The 19,613-nt window shown below is 41.6% G+C and overlaps 1 protein-coding gene across 8 annotated transcripts in view; it reads right to left on the bottom strand.

The window, feature by feature from the left end:
• Nucleotides 1-19,613, bottom strand: part of MIA2 (MIA SH3 domain ER export factor 2) — a 75,754-nt gene that overhangs the window by 29,214 nt on the left and 26,927 nt on the right. For 4 of the 8 annotated variants that reach the window (XM_058666369.1, XM_036495437.2, XM_058666368.1 and 1 more), the window contains exons 7-15: nucleotides 14,132-14,260; nucleotides 12,705-12,726; nucleotides 12,536-12,624; nucleotides 11,153-11,221; nucleotides 9,309-9,419; nucleotides 8,279-8,350; nucleotides 7,536-7,640; nucleotides 3,770-3,892; nucleotides 1,846-1,966 (exon numbers count right to left, since the gene is read on the bottom strand). In XM_058666369.1, coding sequence (XP_058522352.1) covers nucleotides 1,846-1,966; nucleotides 3,770-3,892; nucleotides 7,536-7,640; nucleotides 8,279-8,350; nucleotides 9,309-9,419; nucleotides 11,153-11,221; nucleotides 12,536-12,624; nucleotides 12,705-12,726; nucleotides 14,132-14,260 — 841 coding nt within the window. Of the gene's footprint in view, nucleotides 1-1,845; nucleotides 1,967-3,769; nucleotides 3,893-7,535; nucleotides 7,641-8,278; nucleotides 8,351-9,308; nucleotides 9,420-9,938; nucleotides 9,969-11,152; nucleotides 11,222-12,535; nucleotides 12,625-12,704; nucleotides 12,727-14,131; nucleotides 14,261-17,644; nucleotides 17,812-18,614; nucleotides 18,845-19,613 lie in introns of those variants that run through there. The other 4 variants (XM_058666373.1, XM_058666372.1, XM_058666371.1 and 1 more) reach the window with 4 other exon arrangements.

Genomic DNA, 19,613 nt, shown 5'->3' with positions numbered 1-19,613 from the left:
TAAATATTCAAAAACAGAAAAAAGAGAAAAATTATTTCTTGCATGATAAAGTAGGAGCGAAAAAGAACAAATTAAACTTTACAATAATCTCCCTGATCCACAACTTCACTTTCTGTGGTTTCAGTTACGGATTTTCAACCACAGTCCAAAAATATTAATTGGAAAATCCCAGAAACAAAAAAAAAATTGTGAGTCTTAAGGGCTGTTCTGACTAGCTTAATAAAACCTCACACCATACTGCTACTTTCTGTGCAAGATACAAATCATTTCTTTGTTCAATATATCCAAAACATGTATGCTATTTACCCATTAGTGTGTTAGCATCCATCTCAACTATGAGATTGATTTGACTCTCTTATCTCATAAAGGGAGGCCACAGGCACATAGGGTTTTTTTGCAAATATTATAAATATTCTTATTTTTAGTTATTGCTGTTAATCTCTTATGTTACCTCACCCATAAATTACTACAGGCATACAGGTATAGGAAAAGAACAGGTTCAGTTTAAGTCAGTGCCAGGCCTAAAGTCTTGGAACATCCCTCCTCCTTCCCATAAGAAGACTTACTATATAAATTTATTCTAAGAAGTAATTTTCTTTTAACATAATAATGCTGTCATGAAAAATAATTCTTCTTAAATACATCTTCTTTTATTTCCCATCCAGTTTCCTGCTACTACATCAGGGAAGCAACAAATAATAGTTCGAGTACCTAAGATTCCTGCCAACTACTTGGAGACCTGGATGAAGTTCCTGGTTCCTGGCTCCAGCTGATATGGGCATTTGGGGAGAGAATTAATAATAAATGATATTTCAATTTGCATCTCTCTTTGTCACCCTTAATTTTAAATAAATAAACAATAAATCACATCTTTCTTTCTTAATGTTTTTATTACATTACTTGTGGGTCAGGAGGGAAAAGTTAGAAGAACCACCATTTGATCAAACCGGTTATAAGGAACTTGAGATCCTTCTACCTTACTTATAAATTTTCATTTTAAATAATAATTTCAAACTAAATTGTTTTCTAATATTTATGTGAAAGGCAGAGTTAGAGAGTGAGGGACAGAGTAAAGGAGGAACTGAAACAGAGATCAATCCTTCATCTGCTGGTTTACTCCCTAATGGACCAACAGCAGGGGCTGAGCCAACCAAAAGCCAGGAACTCAGCTCCTTCCAGGTCTCCCTTGCAGGTGTCAAGGGCAAATGTACTTTCATCGTCCATCTTCTACTGCCTTCGTAGATACACTGACGGGAAGCTGGAGGGGAAGTAGGGCAGCCAAGGCTCAAACAAGCATTCGTATCAGATGTTAGCATTGCATGTGGCAGCTTAAAACACTGTGCCACAATACCAACCCCTAAATGTCTTTTTGTAAAAAGCCAACAGAATTGTTTTGAGAATACAGTGAGTGGCCTCAGTTAACCCAACTTTTGGTAAGTCCAGACTGCAATGGGCAACAGCAAAAATTATTTGTGATGGCCAAGTAGCATAACCATTTAACTTAATTTAAAAATTTTACAAATTGCTGATCTACCACCTATCCACTTGATTAGCCTATAACAGAGACAAAGCAGCACTGAAACAATCACAACATCATCTTGCAGAGTACTGTAAGGAAGGTGTGAATCATCTGTGAAGAGAACAGAGGGAAGGACACTAAAGGTCTGCCTGAGGAGCTGAAGAGACTTACTGGGAGAGTTCAGGCTGAAGGTCACGGTAAAGTGGGGCAGCGACCCAGCGTTACAAATGTGTCAAGGCACAAGTGTATCAAGAACATGTCCAAAGGGGTAACAAGAAACAAAAAATAGTCATAATTTTATCAAAAGATGAATCATGACTTAGTACCTAAGTGGGCACCATTTTCTGAGTCACTCTTCATGTCCAGTTCCACACTGTCATCATCGGTTATGTCTTCTCCAAGAATGGCAGCCCAATCTTTCATCTTTAGCAAGTGCTCAGTCAGAGACTTAATGTTTAGCAAAGAAAAACAAAGAGAGAGGATAATGACTTACACTAATGGACTTACAATTCCTTTTCTCTTAAGATTGACTTATTTACTTATTTGAAAGGCAAAGTGACAGAGACGGAGAGACAGGATAAACAGAGATCGAAACACTCTTCTACTCACTGGTTCACTCTCCAAATGGCCACAACATTGCAAAGAAAGGAGTAAGGAACTCCACCTGGGTCTCCCTGTGGGTGGCAGAGGCCCAAGTGATTGGGCTATCTTCTGCTGTCTTTCCAGGTACATTATCAGGGAATGATGGGATGCTGATGGCGTACAGCTTGTGAATGTACAGTTAAGTTCTAAAACAAATCTGCATAAGGTGGATGTTTGGCACAGTGGTTAACATGCCACTTGAGATGCCCACATTCCCCATCCGAGGACCTGGATTTTCATTCTGACTCCATCTCCCAACTCCAACTTCTTCCTATGCTCACCTTGACAGGCAACAGATGATGGATGGGTCAAGCAACTCAGGTGGGAGACACAGGTAAAGTTCCTGGCCCCTGGCTTCAACCTGGCCCAGCCAAGGCTGTTGTGGACACTTAGGAAGAGCAATAGCAAATGGAAAATCTTTATGTGAGTACCTGTCTCTTTCTCACTCTGCCTCTCAGACAGAGAAACTATAACATTTATTGATTATAAAGTGCTAAAAGATAAAAAACCAAAACTAGTTATTTCTACGTGATCATGATCATGGTTCATTCTTACTAATCCATATTTAGAAAGAGTAAAATACTTTCATGATACATTATCTGCAACCATTAAGAATGATCAATAACAATAAATGTTATACAATTATTAATCAAATGTATGATACAGAAAAATGACAAATTTTTAGTGTATTCCAAAAACAAAAAAGTGAGGAGTTCAATTGAAATAAAATACATTCCTTAAAATAATTCAAATAAGAATATGAGCAGTTTCCCCAATAGTGGGCTCTCTTTTTTTTTTTTTTTTTTTTTTTTTGTCTGAAGAAAGATTTTCTAACACTGTAACCAAGAAGTCAAATGACCATGCCCTGTATTTCTCTGAAAGGACACACACTAGATCTATCCAGCTCTATAATTTCCACCCTTCAATCTTCACACTCTTTTAGAATTCTGGGCACAAACAACAGGGTCTACAGCTTTGAATACAGTGCAAGGTTAGCATTTCATTCTTGTTCTGTTTAACAAGCCTTCCAAGCACTTTCAATCAGTAAGCTTAGGGGGAAAAATTAAACAATAGATTGATCACTTGACATCCACATAAGACAGGATCCAAAAACAACCCATCCTATTCACAAAATCTAAAATCCACAAATGCTCAAGTCTTATACAATGGTACATTTTTATATATAATCTACACATAATTTCCCATAAATTTAAAATCAGCTCTATACTGCTAGTAATACCTAGTGACTATGTTAAGGACATAGTTATAACCCTATGTTGCAGAGACTAATGGAAAACAGTTGTCATACCATACTAATTAGGGAATAATGACAAGAAATCAGAGACAATACACTTCTTGAAATATTTCTGATCCACAGTTGGTTGAATCCACAGCTACAGATCCTGTAAAGGCACAGGGCAAGCTGTATGATACTACAAATGTTTTCAAGATTCCAGTCTAGCAATTTTATTCATTCATAAATTCACAACAAAGATTTGTTTGGAAAACTGTTTTGTTTTACTATGTTTGGAAAACGAGGTTTTTAAATTTCCAATTTAAAAGACAATTCTAGCCAACTCAGTCACACAAATCAGCAGAGTCACTTACCTTGATTTGATTTTCTTTATCACTTAGGACTTGTTCTACCTGTGCTTTAAAGTTTTCAAATGCCACTTTCTGTTTCTTAAGTTCATTCACTTTTTCTTTCCATATTTCAGTTTCTTGTGAAAACTGAAACAAGAAGTACAAGTCCTCATATTTCTGTGCACATACAAGTACTTATATAACTGGATGTGTCTTTAGCAGACATCAAAAAGGCAGTGCTGATGCTCAGGAAAAAAAGGCAGACATGAGCCCTATTTCAAATCAGGACAGTGTTAAAATAATAGACTTAAATATTTTTTCAACTGATTTACATATGTATATCAAACATAAGATTTTCTGAAACAAAAATACAGATACCTTCAAAAATTTGTGAAAAACAACGGGAGGGTAAGTTTATTTTGTCACCAAAAAAAAAATCTTTCAAATCCACTGGACCGCTGCATCCACATGGGGGACCTGGAAGAGGCTCCAGGCTCTTAGCTTCAGATGGGCCCGGCTCCAGCTACGGTAGCCGTTTGGGAAGTGAACCAGAGAATGGGAGTTCTTTCTCTGCCACTACATTTCTCTGAAAACATATGTTTCATATAAAAATAAGTCTTAAAAAATGAGAATTAAAGAAAAACGGAGTTTCTTGTTGAGGTGGTATCCAAGGCATTGCTTCAAAAAATACACAACACGCAGCATTAAAAAGTTAGTGAAGGAGTTTATTAAAATGTTTTGGTTCAGGGCCCGGCAGCGTGACCTAGCGGCTAAAGTTTTTGCCTTGAAAGCCCCGGGATCCCATATGGGCGCCAGTTCTAATCCCGGCAGCTCCACTTCCCTTCCAGCTCCCTGCTTGTGGCCTGGGAAAGCAGTTGAGGATGGCCCAATGCACTGGGACCCTGCACACGCGTGGGAGACCTGGAAGAGGTTCCTGGTTCTCTACATCGGATCGGCGCGCACCGGCCCGTTGCGGCTCACTTGGGGAGTGAATCATCGGACGGAAGATCTTCCTCTCTGTCTCTCCTCCTCTGTGTATATCTGGCTGTAATAAAATGAATAAATCTTATAAAAAGAAAAAAAGATGTTTTGGTTCAGAAACACAGATAATTAAAAAGTCAAGTAAAGACAGAACCTGACCCTGCACTGGCTGGCGCACATAAGAATCTAGACTGAGGTCACTCCAGGTGAGGTTCTTGGGGGACTCCCCAAGTAGATGGCTGGACTCAAACCCCAACCATAGGGAAAATCACAATATATGTGGTCTGACACTGTAGTACATGTATCAGGGCTTCACCTCTTCAAATGCTGATGCCTGTGTAGTGGACAGTATGCCTAGATGCACAGGGCAGACATAACAGCCAGTTAATCTAGGTCAGCAGATGTCAAGCACTTGTCAGAAGACGGAAAGTAAAACAGGTTGGACCATTCTCCTGGTCAAGCACTGTAACATGTTCCTGACCTAGGGATGCACTAGGTGCACTTGGTCAGCCAGCAGACCTTGGGAACATTTTCTTAACACTAGTGCAATGAAGCCAAGGACATCTCAGAATTACCAAAAAAAACCCTCAAGTAACACCCTCGGAACACTCTTCCCCACACTGGGGTCTCTAAGCCATCATCAAAAGAGCATCGCCTACCCTGGTACCGATGCAGCTTGACTATAAGGAGTAGCACCCTCCCATTTCCCCACTTTTGGACACTTGGGAAAAAAAAAAAAAAGAAACAGAAAAACTGAAGCATTTGTTCCAGCCATCTTTCTCCAAACTCCATCTTGCTCACCCTCGTTGGAGACCCACATGGACATACTTCCCTGTCAACTATGTAAACAATGTTAAAAATAAAATAGTTTAAAAAAAACACACACATACAAGAAGCTGTAACAAGTAAGGTGATCCAAGTGAAATTTTTTTCAAAATAGAAAAATATACTTTGGATTACACCACAGCAAACTTAACACTAGGTTTACTATCACTTTTTCCTGATGCTAAGATGACAAAAAAAAAAAATAGCTGCTTTGTTGTTGCTGTTTTAGAGACAAAAACCTACAAGCAAAACAAGACAACTGTAGAAACAGAAAACGCAAAGTGACAGAAAAGTGGTAACAAGCTCAGCAGACTACAGAAGGTTAAAATATGAAGATGGGAAAGCCCAAAAGCAGGCTGATCTGAAAACACCCAAAAAGAGACCATAATCTGAAGACAAAACTACAACAGGATCAGGGTACTGAAAAAAAAAGGAAAAGTAGAGTGAGCATCCGTATAGCAAGTAAAGACACCACTTGACAAATCCAATCCCATATCAGAGCAAACGGGTTCAAGTCCCAGTCCACCCCATTCCTGCTTCCAGCTAATTTGAGCCCTCATAGTCAATAAATGATGGCTAAAATAGTTGGATCCTTGCCACCCACATGGCAGACAAAAACTGAATTTCCAGCTCTCAGCTTTGGCCTGGCCGAGCCTCAACTGTTACAAGTACTTGTGGAGTAAATCAGCAGATAAGAACTTTCTCGGGCCCAGCGGCGTGGCCTAGCTGCTAACATCCTCGCCTTGAACGTGCCAGGATCCCATATGGGCGCCAGTTCTAATCCCGGCAGCTCCACTTCCCATCCAGCTCCCTGCTTGTGGCCTGGGAAAGCAGTCGAGGACAGCCCAATGCCTTGGGACCCTGCACCCGCGTGGGAGACCCGGAAGAGGTTCCAGGTTCCCGGCTTTGGATCGGTGCGCACCGGCCTGTTGCGGCTCACTTGGGGAGTGAACCATCACATGGAAGATCTTCCTCTCTGTCTCTCCTCCTCTCTGTATATCCGGCTTTCCAATAATAATAAATCTTTAAAAAAAAAAAAAAAAAGAACTTTCTCTCTCTCTGCCTCTCAAATAAATAAATATGGGCCCAGTGATGGCCTAGTGGCTAAATCCTCGCCTTGCACACACCAGGATCCAACATGGACACCAGTTCATGTCCCAGCTGCTCCTCTTTCTATCTCTTTCCAGCTCGCTGCTTGTGGCCTGGGAAAGTAGTAGAGGATGGCCCAACATCTTGGGACCCTGCACCCACATGGGAGACCCAGAAGTTCCTGGCACCTGGCTTCAGGTACACTCAGCTCCAGCCATCAGGGCCACTTATGGAGTGAACCAGCAGATAGAAGAGCTCTCTCTCCATCTCTCCTTCTTTTTGTAAATCTGCCTTTCCAATAGAAATAAATCTTCAAAAGTAAAAACAATTTTTGTAAAAGATTTACATGCCTTGAAGACAGTCTACAGATGACTTTTGGATAGGTATACTGGAAACAAAACAATTATTAGCTTTAGAGAAATGTCACATGTAATCAGAACATATATATATGATATATATACTGATACAATAGTTATAAAATCATAACAACATAATCACTAAAAAATCGTTGTTTCCCACTGAAAAATTGCAATTCTGTTGGTATAATAAAAGGAAATACACGCAAATAAGTGACATTTGCCTATAAAAAAGGGGGAGGAGAACAATCAAAGTTAAATCCTCATTTTGTTTATCTCCTGAGTTACTCCCATCTTTAGGTCCCAGATAAGAAGTGGGTACTAAATGCTATTAACTGTGACTGCCAAAGTGCAAAATGTCCTGATTTACTTTCACTCCTATGAAAAGAGAGCACTAGAGGAATATTCACTTGTGTATGCCCATCCAGAACAGACACCTGCCAATGTGTAATGAAACCGTCCTGCTAATCTTGTTCCTAATGTGTCAATCATGAGTATGCCCTAAACACTTCTAATTAGAGGCTCTTTAGAATACAAACCTGTTTCTGGCTTTCCTGAAGTTGCGAATTTTCATTCGAAGCCTCTTTTATTGCTATCTTAAGTCGTTCTTCATTCATTTGAAATACTTTAAAGGTTGTTTTAGCCTGAGCAAAATAAATAGACAGTAACAATTAATTTAATACAATAGCTCATCTTCATGGATTTCCTAGAATATCAATTTAGACAAAAGCATATTTACCAACATCGCAGCAGGATGCCACCGGAGACAGTCCAGAATAGCAGAGAAAAAAAAGGAGCCCAGAGTCTGGGAACAGCTCTGCCACTAATGTGCTACGTGAACTTAGATTGCTCAGCCTATGATCAGCGCCTATGTACTACACAGCAAATGCGGTGACCCACTTATTCTGCATCTCCTCCACTAAAATTTAAATTCCACAAGGGTTTGTTTTTTTTGTTTGCTTTTGTCCTAACGTGTTATTCACCAAGCTTCTTTAACAGGGATATATATACATAGATAGATATAGACATATAGATATGTATAAATATAGATATATAGAGAGGTATATAGATATACACACATATACGTATACACAGAAGCAGCTTAACAAATATTTACAGTTATAATAAATCTTCCTGAAGTACCTTATGTAAACAATATATACAAATTTTAAGATTCTGTATCTCTCAAACCCTAATATTATATATTATTTCTTAACAAAAAACAACCGATTTAATTTTATTTGCAAAATGAATCTACAAGTGTTAGACAAATTCAACTTACTTCAGCTACTTGTGATTTGAGGGATTTTGACTCATCCTCTAGTGATTGTAAGCTCTGTAAAATATCTGCGAACTGGAAAGAAAGTATCAGTCAATAAATAAATCTCCATTAAGTCCCTCCAGCTTCTAAGATGCCATATGATATCTTGTTAAATTAATACTTTCTTTGTATAAATGTGAACTCAACTTAAGAAACCTTCTCAGTTTATTTAACCTTATGCTAGGGAAGTGATTTTATATGAAACAGCATAACCACGCTATCTCCTCTCAACTCTGACAACACTTAAGCCACTTATCATAAGTGCATGAACATCACATCTTACTAAATAAATTCACACACATGAAGACTTTCCAGGACTGGCACAGTGGCCCAGTGGCTAAATCATCACCTTGCATATGCTGGATCCCATATGGGTACCTGTTCGTGTCCCAGCTGCTCCACTGCCCATCCAGGTCCCTGCTTATATCCTGGGAAAACAGTAGAGGATGGCCCAAAGCCTTGGGAACCCAAACCCACGAGGAAGACCCAGAAGAAGTTCCTTGCTCCCGGCTTTGGATGGGCTTAGCTCCAGCCATTGCGGCCACATGAGGAGTAAACCAGTGGATGCAAGATCTTTCTGTCTCTCCTTCTGTTAAGCTGCCTTGCCAATTAAAATAAACAAATCTTTTTTAAAAAAAAGATTTTCCTTAAATGGATTTTAAAATAGGCAAAACTGTAATGTTGTCACTATACCTTTTAAGTGATAAAAACTATCCAGTATGTATGCGATCATTCAACTTAAATTACTTATATGAACTACTTCGATAGTGAACACAGAAAATTTCTTTAAGAAACTATAAAAAAAAACAAACTTTAGTGACATGTAAGGAAGGGAAAAGAGTAATATGGAAAATGTTGCTCTCCATTTTATAGCCTTCTGTATTCCTTACCTTTTTGTATAATACATGAATTACTTCAGCCAATATCATTACATTTTAAAACCTCATTAACATTTTTTGGAATACTCTCCTGAATTACAAAAAAGTCTTACCAATTCATCTTGTTCGGAATGTTTAGATTTTTCTTCTTCTAATTGTTTTTCTAAACAGAGAACTTCATCCTCGAGCTTAGTTTTCAGACTCTCCAGCTTCTCATAGGTTTCCTGAAAAGAAAAAGTCAATGTTGTAAAACAGACATGGAAAATTTTAGTTAGGGGAAGTCAGGTGACTACAACCAAACATTAGGAATATAAGTGTGATTTGTAGATTTTGATTATTTTTACAGTAAAGAATCAGCAATTCTAGCAGGTGCCTGCAAGCTTCTTCACAGTAAGAGAACGAACAATTCTGGCTCGCAGTCTGTTACAATATTCATCCATGCTGTGTTAATGAGAAACTAAGACAATTCTCAATCAATGAGCAGGGCTGTGTCCCAGTAAAATTTTTGTAAGAAAAACTGGTGAAGAATCCACCGAGTACAGTTTGCCAATCTCTGCTCCAAGGCATTACAAAATTTAAAACAGGGGAAATAACCTAATTGAACATAATTAATAACATAACATCAAAATAAACAAAAAATCAAAATTATTCATATTTTATGTTAAGAAATATTTGGTGCAATTTTCTTAATTTTAAGTGATTACTGAATTATTCCAAAAGGATTTAAATACTATGAAACATACCTCCTCTGTTATTTGTGATCCTTCAACAAACTTGTTTAAAAGCAAAAAACAAAAATCAAGAGATCCAAAGAATATAAAGTAGGCAAAAATAAAAACAAAATAACTGTTTTCTAATATATTGTGGTGCTTAAAAAGCTTATTTTTACCTACCTTCTCTAAATTTGGCTATTTTCATAGGATTTCTCTAACCAGAATCAGAATTACTCTATTGATTTAATTTTATCTACAGATTCAAGTACCAAATTGGTTAAAATTCTATCATACAGTTTGTATTCAATTATGACTACTATTCCTGAGAACAAATACTATGGTTTTTGATAAACTAAGATTAAAATTTCCAAAATACCTAATTAGCTAATTTTACTGGTATGTTATTTATAAATGCACTGCTTTCACAATAAGCTGGTATATTTCATCATTTTATTTTGTCTACACAAAAAGTTGAGTAAACTTATTTGCCATTGAGTCTTTCCTGTTCTGTTAGCATGCCAAATACCTTCTAAAATTCTACTTTATCAAACCACAAATCAATTGCTACTAGGACAGTAATTTTAAAAGGGTCAGCAAAATAAGTACAAAGACTATCAATAAGTCCTTGATATTAATAGGTAACAGAAAAAGACAACATTAATAAATACACTATATTTGCAACACAATTTATAATATCCTTTGGACAACACAAGGAAAATCTGAATGACAAATGGATGATTACAGACATCAGTGAGTGAAAACTGCTACATGGAACTCACACTGATGTGAGTCAAACATCCACCCTTTCCAAACCACACACTGGCTGAAGCAGACCTCCTCTGTCTTTTGTCAGTACTTGGGTTTTTCTACATTTCCATCTTTAAGCAGCAGAGATAGTCCAATAATGTATCTTAATCCATCTTAATTTAGCTATAAATTAATATATTTTTCCATTTAAGGAGATGAATCACAACAGGTTCAAGAAATTTGATTCACACTGATATTCCTCACTCAGTAACATCAGGTTGGTAGGCTAAGATTGGCCATGGTGGGAGCATTTAATTCTTAAAACATGTGCTACCTACTTCCAATATTTAACTTTCTCTTTTAAGTTATAACAGCTAGAAATATTTTTTCACATTTCTCTGAAGCTTACTTTTCCAAAATATATTATTTTTAAAGTCTATGTTATTCAGTAACAACCTTTGCCCCAGCTTTTAAAATTATGCCATTTGTTTTTTTACCTTCAAAGCTTGTACTTCTTTTGACTCCTCAAAGCTGCCATCTTTCAAAGATGACTCTAAGCCTTCACACTGAAACAAACCAACATTGTGAACACAAAAACTATAAATTATTTTAATAAGGATTCATTTAGCTGTCTGAGAAGCAGGGCTTTACAGAGAAGAGAGGAGAGACAAAGGATTGCTCATTAGCTGGTTCACTCTTTTTTTTTTTTTTTTTAAAGATTTATTCATTTTATTACAGCCAGATATACACAGAGGAGGAGAGACAGAGAGGAAGATCTTCCATCCGATGATTCACTCCCCAAGTGAGCCGCAACGGGCCGGTGCGCGCCGATCCGATGCCGGGAACCTGGAACCTCTTCCGGGTCTCCCACGCGGGTGCAGTGTCCCAAAGCATTGGGCCGTCCTCAACTGCTTTCCCAGGCCACAAGCAGGGAGCTGGATGGGAAGTGGAGCTGCCGGGATTAGAACCGGCGCCCATATGGGATCCCGGGGCTTTCAAGGCGAGGACTTTAGCCGCTAGACCACGCCGCCGGGCCCTAGCTGGTTCACTCTTGAGATGACTGTCACAGCCTGGGCTAGGCCAGGAGGAAGCCAGGCAGCAGGCGCTGGATCACCGTCTCCCACCAAGTGCAAGGTCCAAGTACTTGGGTTATCTTCCGGCTGCTTTCCCGGGAGCATTAACAGGGAGCTAGACCGGAAATGCAACAGGGGCTGGCACTGTGAGATAGCAGGTGAGGCCTCTACCATTTCAAGTCCTGGTTGCTCCATTTCTGATCCAGCTCCCCAGTGATGGCCTGGAGAAGGGACCCTGCCACCCATGCGGGAGAGCCAGATTGGAAGATCTCTCGTCTCTCTCTCTCTCTCTCCAAGGGTCTTTCAGATAATAGAAAGAACAAAAGAATGAAAGAATGAAAGAGAGAGGAGGGGAGTAGAGACAGGAGAGGAGAGAGAAAGGAAGGGAAGAGAGAAAAAGAAAGACAGGCCGACTCAAATTGGCACTCATTTGGAATGCCAGTGTTTCAAGAAGCAGATTGACTACTGTACCACATGCCAGCGCTTCCCCCCGCCAACAAAAATCCCACTTATCAAAAAGGAAAAAATGATCATACTTTTTAAAATATGAAAAGGCAATTCCATAAAAAGTAAATCAAAATGGCTATAAGAATATTAAAAGAAACTTACTAAGACATAAGACAACACAGGGCAAAACCAAAATGAGACAAAATCACTCCTACCACAATCAGTAAGAATTATTAAGTGTTGAAGGTGAGGAGCAACATAACGCTAATACACTCCAAATCAACTATTTACACAAAGCTATCTAAATAATAAACACAGTTTCCTAACTCAGGCATATTGTTATTTTCAAAACAGTCTTACCTCTTTTTCAGCAAGGCTAATTTTCTCAAGTAGTTTACACTTTTCCGTTATTAGTTCAGAAAGTTTTACAGCAAGCTTTTTCTCTCTCACTTAAAAAAACATATAAATACATGAGTAAATTGTTTTTAAATTATACACAAAAAAGTATCAAAAATAGGAAAGAGCTTACCCACATAAAGTCGGCTTCTAATCTGAAAAAAAATTTTGAACAAATATTGTTAAAATAAATATACATGGTAATAAATCTAATTTAATTTCTGCTAATTCTATTTCCATTTTTTCAAAAAAAAAGTTATTTGCATTGGGAAGGCAGATTTACACAGAGAAGGAGAGACAGAAAGATCTTCCTTCTGCTGGTTCACATCCCAGGAGCCAGGAGCCTCTTTAGGGTCTCCTGCGCAGGTGTAGGATCCCACGGCTTTGGGCCATCCTCTACTGCTTTCTCAGGCCACGAGCAGGGAGCTAGATGGGAAGTGGAGCAGCTAGGACATGAACCAGTGCCCATGTGGGATTCCAGTGCGTTCAAGACAAGAATTTAGCCACTAGGCTATTGTGCCGGGCCCAAATTCTATGTTCTATTTCTATGAGAAAAACTCCACAAAGTCTCATTAAAAACTCGCATTCTATTTTATATAAATAACCCTGAATTATCTTTACTATAAAGATTACTATTTGCTTTCACTCAGCACATTACTCAAACATATTTGGCCCTAAAACAAATTATTTTCAGAAACCCCTACTATCATATCCCTTAATGCTAACACCCAAAAAGATGTCAGGAAAATGTTACCATCTGACACATATCTAAACTGTCTATACAGAAGGAAGCAAAGCAAACCTTAACCTTCTTTAATCTGTCTCCTTTTCAAATAAGGAGAAGGGGAAAATCCATTTGTTAAGAGCCCCATTAAGACTGAGATAATACAACCCAATAGGAAAGAGAAATATGAACTTAATCCATCTGCAGAATATGGATACAGATAAAATGAAACAAGAAAAAATAGGGTGTAATAGAATCAGAAAAAATAAAAAGTAAATTAGTGAACTGAAACATTAGTTTGAGAAACTCTCCAAATTACAGAAAAAAAAAAAAAAAAAAAAAGGAGGGGGGCTAGCCAACATAATGGTTCAACTCGCTAATCCTCCACCTCCAAAGGCCAGCAGACCATATGGACCCCAGTTAGCATCCAGGCTGCTCCACTGCTGATCCAGCTCCATGTGTCTGGCCTACAAAAAGAGTGGAGCATGGCTCAAAGCCTTGGGACCCTGTAACCACATGGGAGACCTAGAAAAATTTCTTCTGACCCATCTGTATCTGTCTCTGTCTCTCCCTCTATTTCAAATAAATTTCTAAAAATAGAGAAAAGAAGAAATAAAAGTAGGATTTTAGTAGTAATAGTATAGAAAAGTTCTATAAGGAAATTCTTTCAAAATTTTATACTTAGAAAATTGCTCTGACTCCTCCCATCTCTATCAGAGACAAATAAGTGATCATATAACTATAGCTTGCTTCCTTAAAACAACATGTTTCTTGCATTACTTATTCAACCTAAAGCCAGAATGAACATTTTTTTCAGTATAGCACTATTTACTTACAGATTGGACGCTTCTCCACAAAAACAAGAAAACAGCAAAAATTCCAACAATAGCTGCCAATATCACCCACTCCCATGGAAAACCATAGGGATTCTGGCTTCTCATATCTTCAGGCAATGTTGCCACAACCTTCAAGACAAAGGAAATGAAGTTCATACAATGTACTTTTGACAGTAAGTACTGACTACAAACACAGATACAAGTTAACATGCCCAACTCTGCTATTTCCCTTTTCATGACATGGGTTATAGAATAACACCATAGAGGGCATCCCAGTGTGTTTTTCTGAAAACTTTCATCTACTATCACCAAGTGATGAAGAAATGCAACGGAGTGAAATGCAGTGACTTTTGAAACTAGACACCTAGAAGAGTTCCCCAAAGCGTTCAAAGGATGCAACAAGAACAAAAGCCAAAGAAAGACGCCAAGTGACCCTTGGTTAGGCGCTTTTTTCTTTCTACACCAATTTACATTTTATATGTAGATTATACTGGGTTCCACATAAAATTTTCCTACTGCAAAAGAAAAAAGTGTATCTGAAACTTTTAAATGAAGTTTGCAGAGTGGGTATTTTGTTTAGCAGTTAAGATGCCCACATACCACCCAGAATTATCTTGTGCCAATTCCCAGCTCCACTGCCCGACTCCAGCTTGCTAACACAGCCTCTAGGTGGCAGCAGTGAGGACTCAAGTAACTGCCACAAGGGACACCTAGGTCCATGCTTCAGCCAGCCTCAGCCCCAGACACAGCAGGTATCTGGGTAGTAAACAGGCCAGAGAGAACTCTCAGTCTGTATCTCTATCTCTCCGATTCTCAAATAAACAAAACATATTTAAAGAGAAGTCGAAAAATCACGGACAAAACTTTGGGTTTAAATTTCTTTTTAAAAGATTTGTCTATTTGAAAGCTAGAGTTGAAGAGAAACAAAGAGAAAGACTACTTCTATCCTCTTCCCTCAATGGCCACAACAGTTCCGGAGTCTGGAACTCCACCTGGTCTCCTGCACGGTGGCAGGGGTCCAAGCACTTGGGCCAGCTTCTGCTGCGCCCCCAGGCACAGTGGCTGAGAAACGGACTGATGTGGAACAGCCAGCACTCTAGTATGGGATGTCGATGTCACAGAAGGTGACTTCATCAGCTGTGTCACAATGCTGGACCCCTGCACCCTACCTCTGAAGGGAATGATGCTATGATCCTGTAACTGTGACCTCTGCATAGCACCTGTTCCGCCAGCAGGTCTTGAGCACCACACACCTTAAGACTTCGCTTCTCTATTTCGATTTTCTCTAGGTCAGCTCACTACTCCTAGTCATTAATAAAGTTATTCTGTTCGTTGTTACCAAGCCCCAGATGTTGACTGGTCACACTTTTTCAGAACAATCTGAAAGATGTTCAGGTTTGAGTTTTTCAGGCTTCAGTCCAAAATCTCTACAGCAAAGCTCCCCTTGCTAGGCTTTTTTTGCCTGGAAAAAACACCCTTTACTAAGTCTTCTCCCTTCCAGAATCTTTCTTTTTTTTCGTTAACTTCTCATCACCACACATAGTCCTTCCAGGTTGCTGTCTACAGTTCATTGACATATACCAAATGAATAAACCTGAAAGTACTTTTTTTTTGAGAGGCAGAGAGAGAAAAAACTAGTTTCCACCCATTAGTTTGCTCTCAAATGCCTGCATCTGGATGTCCAGGTTGCCATTGCCAGAAAGTTGGAAGTTATTCCAGATTCCTTCTCTCTCATTCTTCTCACCTAATTAATCAATACTCATTTTAGCTCTCAGTGCCTACTATGTTCCCACCCAGGACCACCTCCTCCAGCCCCACTAAGCTCTATCTTGAGCTTTGCTTCCTTGATCTCTGACCTACAGCCTCCTCTAGCCTTGGGAACATGTGCCAAAGGCCAAAGTCTAATCTCTGAAAAGGCCTCAGGCAGCTCTTCAGCACCTACAGCCCTTGGAGCCTACTCAGGTCCCCGGCAAGCATGCCAGCACATCCAGCCCCAAGTCCCGAGCCCACCTCCCACTCCCAGCACATCCAGCCGCGAGCCCACCTCCCACTCCCAGCACATCCAGCCCGGAGCCCACCTCCCACTCCCAGCACATCCAGCCCGGAGCCCACCTCCCACTCCCAGCACGTACATCCAGCCCCGAGCCCACCTCCCACTCCCAGCACATCCAGCCCCGAGCCCACCTCCCACTCCCAGCACATCCAGCCCCGAGCCCACCTCCCACTCCCAGCACATCCAGCCCCGAGCCCACCTCCCACTCCCAGCACATCCAGCCCAGAGCCCACCTCCCACTCCCAGCACACCCAGCCCCGAGCCCACCTCCCACTCCCAGCACATCCAGCCCCGAGCCCACCTCCCACTCCCAGCACATCCAGCCCAGAGCCCACCTCCCACTCCCAGCACATCCAGCCCAGAGCCCACCTCCCACTCCCAGCACACCCAGCCCCGAGCCCACCTCCAACTCCCTGACACGGCTGCACACAGTGTGCTTCATGCTTCCACTGCTTAAGCCATTTCCTCAGCTTAAGACTTCCCAACTCAAAAAAATCTGACCTCTCCCACCTCTAAGTTTCCCTCGCATGTTGAGTGCATGCTTCGATAAGCATTTGGTTTCTACTGCTGTTCTCTTTTGACAGCACAATATTGGTGCCAAAATTGTGTGTCAATCATTTGAAATCTACACACACACACACACACACACAAAACCTACCGTGCAAGAAATGAATGAACAACAACAAAAAAGAAATGAATAAACAGCAGGGCAACAGAACTTTTTAATTTACGTAACAAGAAAACATAATCACAACTGTCTAGATATTTAAATGGCCTCTTTAAAAATTAAAGCTTTTAAAACACGGCAAAATAAATGCCTTTAAACATGCCAACAAAGATAACTATAAACACTGAAGGAGAAAAATCTATGCTACCTAAACATAAACGTCACCTTAAATAACAATAACTCTGGGAGTTTATCTCTAAGCTTTAATAAGATCCTCTCCCCGCTAACAAGACACCCACGAAAAGAGGAAGAACCATCTCACTGAATGGGCACTGTTTATATTGGACGACAATGAGTTACAATTCCAAACTCTCAACCCAGCTCAGGTGTCCTTTCACGACAAGAAGTTTCATCACTAAACTTCACTTCGCCAAGATCTGTCCTCAAGTTTGTCGCGGTTGTTAGAACCACGTGTCACTGAACCCTGCTCAACATTTTTAAAAATAAAACAATAAAATAACGGCAAGGCTAATTCATTTGACCCCACACCTTAGCAAAGTCCAGCAGACCAAGTGGCTTCTTCGCCTTCCTGACGCCCAGGTCCTCCTCTCCCACACGAACAAATCACCCAACTGCCCTGATACACCCTGGCCACGGGCTCCCCGCACAGGTGAGGGCTGGCCTTGGAACCAGCGACCCCAGCCGCTCAGACCCCAAAGCCGACAGCTTCCTTCCCCGCCTGCTGCTCCGACCCGTGGGCCCACACGTTAGCCCAGATCGCGCCCGGACTCACTCGGCGTAGCTCATCCAGGAGCAACCCCACAAACGGCGGCGGGGTAGCCCTGGGCGCCTCCATGGCGTCCAGGCTGCCGGAGCCGTCCCCGCCACGGCCACGGCCTAGCCGAGTCACAATCAGCGGTAGCAAACGCGGCGCCCGGTGCGGAACCGAGCCTGGCAACCGGAGCATACCACCGCGGAGCCGGCTTGGGGGAGGCATGGCGAGCCAGGACGCACCGACAGGCCTGCGACAGCATGCCGCCGACCTGCTAGGGCAGCACGGCCCCTTTGCTACTCCTTCCGTCCCGGGATGGCGCAAGTCCGAGCCCGCCCCACCACAGCCTGTGACGCACCTTCTCCTCCAGACCCCCCACCCCTCCGTGCAGTTGGGACCGTCCAAGCCGGCGCTGGGAGGCGGAGAGGCGCGGGCCGCGGCAAACGTCCCCCTCCGCCTCGGCGCGAGCTTCGCAGACGTGTCCCGGTCTTCCGCTCTTAAAGGGGCCGGTGCTGTACCTGGGCAGATTCCCGAACCCAAGAAGTTAATGGGCTCGGGGCTGAAAAGTGGAACTGGGCCCAGGCCCTACCGCTGTAATGTGGGCCACAGCCCGGAAGACCGGGACTATGGCTACGAAAACCCGGCCTTGGGTAGACATCAGGGCGGCGCGGCCGCTGGGCGCGCCCCCTCGACCCTAGCCAGCCCAGGCCGAAGCCCCAGCGCTGTGCCCACGTCCTGAGCCTGCCACTGCACCCCGACCTCGGAAGCCTTAGGCTTCGCACACAGAGGGACCCCTTCCCCCGCCCCCGCCGGCCATCACCTTCATTTCGCCTAGGAAATTAGCCAGCGGGGCACACGTCCGGTGACTTGTATCAGCCGTCCCCGGACTTTGTCCTGTGGCTCGGGATCAGCTGCGATCTGGACCGAGTACAGGCTCCCCAGCGCCAGAGCCTATGGGTCGGGGCAGAAATCCCAGGGTCTGGGCGCCTACCTGAGTTACCTGGGCACCTGCTGGGCAGAGCTGACTCCATCAGCTCCGCTCCCGGTTTCCCTACGGGCCGTCACACTGCTGCGGACCTCGGCCCAGCCATCGCGCTGTTTTCCCTGAGAAAGGGCACCGAGTGTAGCCACTTGCTGTCTAAATTTAGGACCCTATTTTTAGGGCTGCTTGACTAGAATACCCAGGGCTGGATTTGCTCTTAAGAGACGGATTTAGCTGACTCAGGTGTGAAGAATAACCCATCTCTTACACCTACACGTATTCCGGCATAATGATTTTCATCAAACTCTGCCCTATAACTCCTCAGTGAAGCGTCTGAAAAAAAAGGAGCAAATACTTATAAACAGAACCACCCAGGAGCGCTCCAATGGTTAACCAAACCTTAAATCCTTAGGAAACTCTCCTAATGTAAGCTCTGGCAGCACCAAACTGTTAACGCCACTTTAAAAAAGTCAAACATCAACCTAAGTTCACAGTAGCGATTTTTTCAGAATTATAACGCAGCCTAGTTTTTCAGAACTCAAGCTGCTCGCTTTTGCCACATCAGCTGGGTGCCAGAGGGTAGCAGAAAATGCTCAATAATGCTCCATTTTTAAGATGCAACACAGATTTTATGTGTTGGATGATAGGCAATTAAATCAAGTAACAATTTCCTAAAGTCAAAACAAGCACAATCAACATATTGGGATTTCAAAAGACTTAGAACACCGTGAAGTACCCAAAAATTCTTCAGTAAGTCTGAACACTTGTTAAAATGTTTTGGTTACCTCTCCTAAGTCTGTCCCCTTTTCCAATTTCCCATATGCCATTCCCAACGTGAACACAGATTAGGGACCAAAACAATGACTATTTTAAAATCCAAGTTACCCCCTTATCAAAAACATAATAAAGTTTAACAACCTCAGTGCAAAATCCCAAACCTGATTTCTTCGTGTGCACTTACTAATCCAACAGAAGCTTACCTCTCCCTCCAGATTCTTCAACTCCATT

The sequence above is a fragment of the Ochotona princeps genome, chromosome 6 (genome assembly GCF_030435755.1).
Source record: "Ochotona princeps isolate mOchPri1 chromosome 6, mOchPri1.hap1, whole genome shotgun sequence".
Classification (NCBI taxonomy): Eukaryota; Metazoa; Chordata; class Mammalia; order Lagomorpha; family Ochotonidae; genus Ochotona; species Ochotona princeps.
The sequence above is the reverse complement of the archived record's forward strand: the minus strand, read 5'-3'. Positions and strand labels throughout refer to the sequence as shown.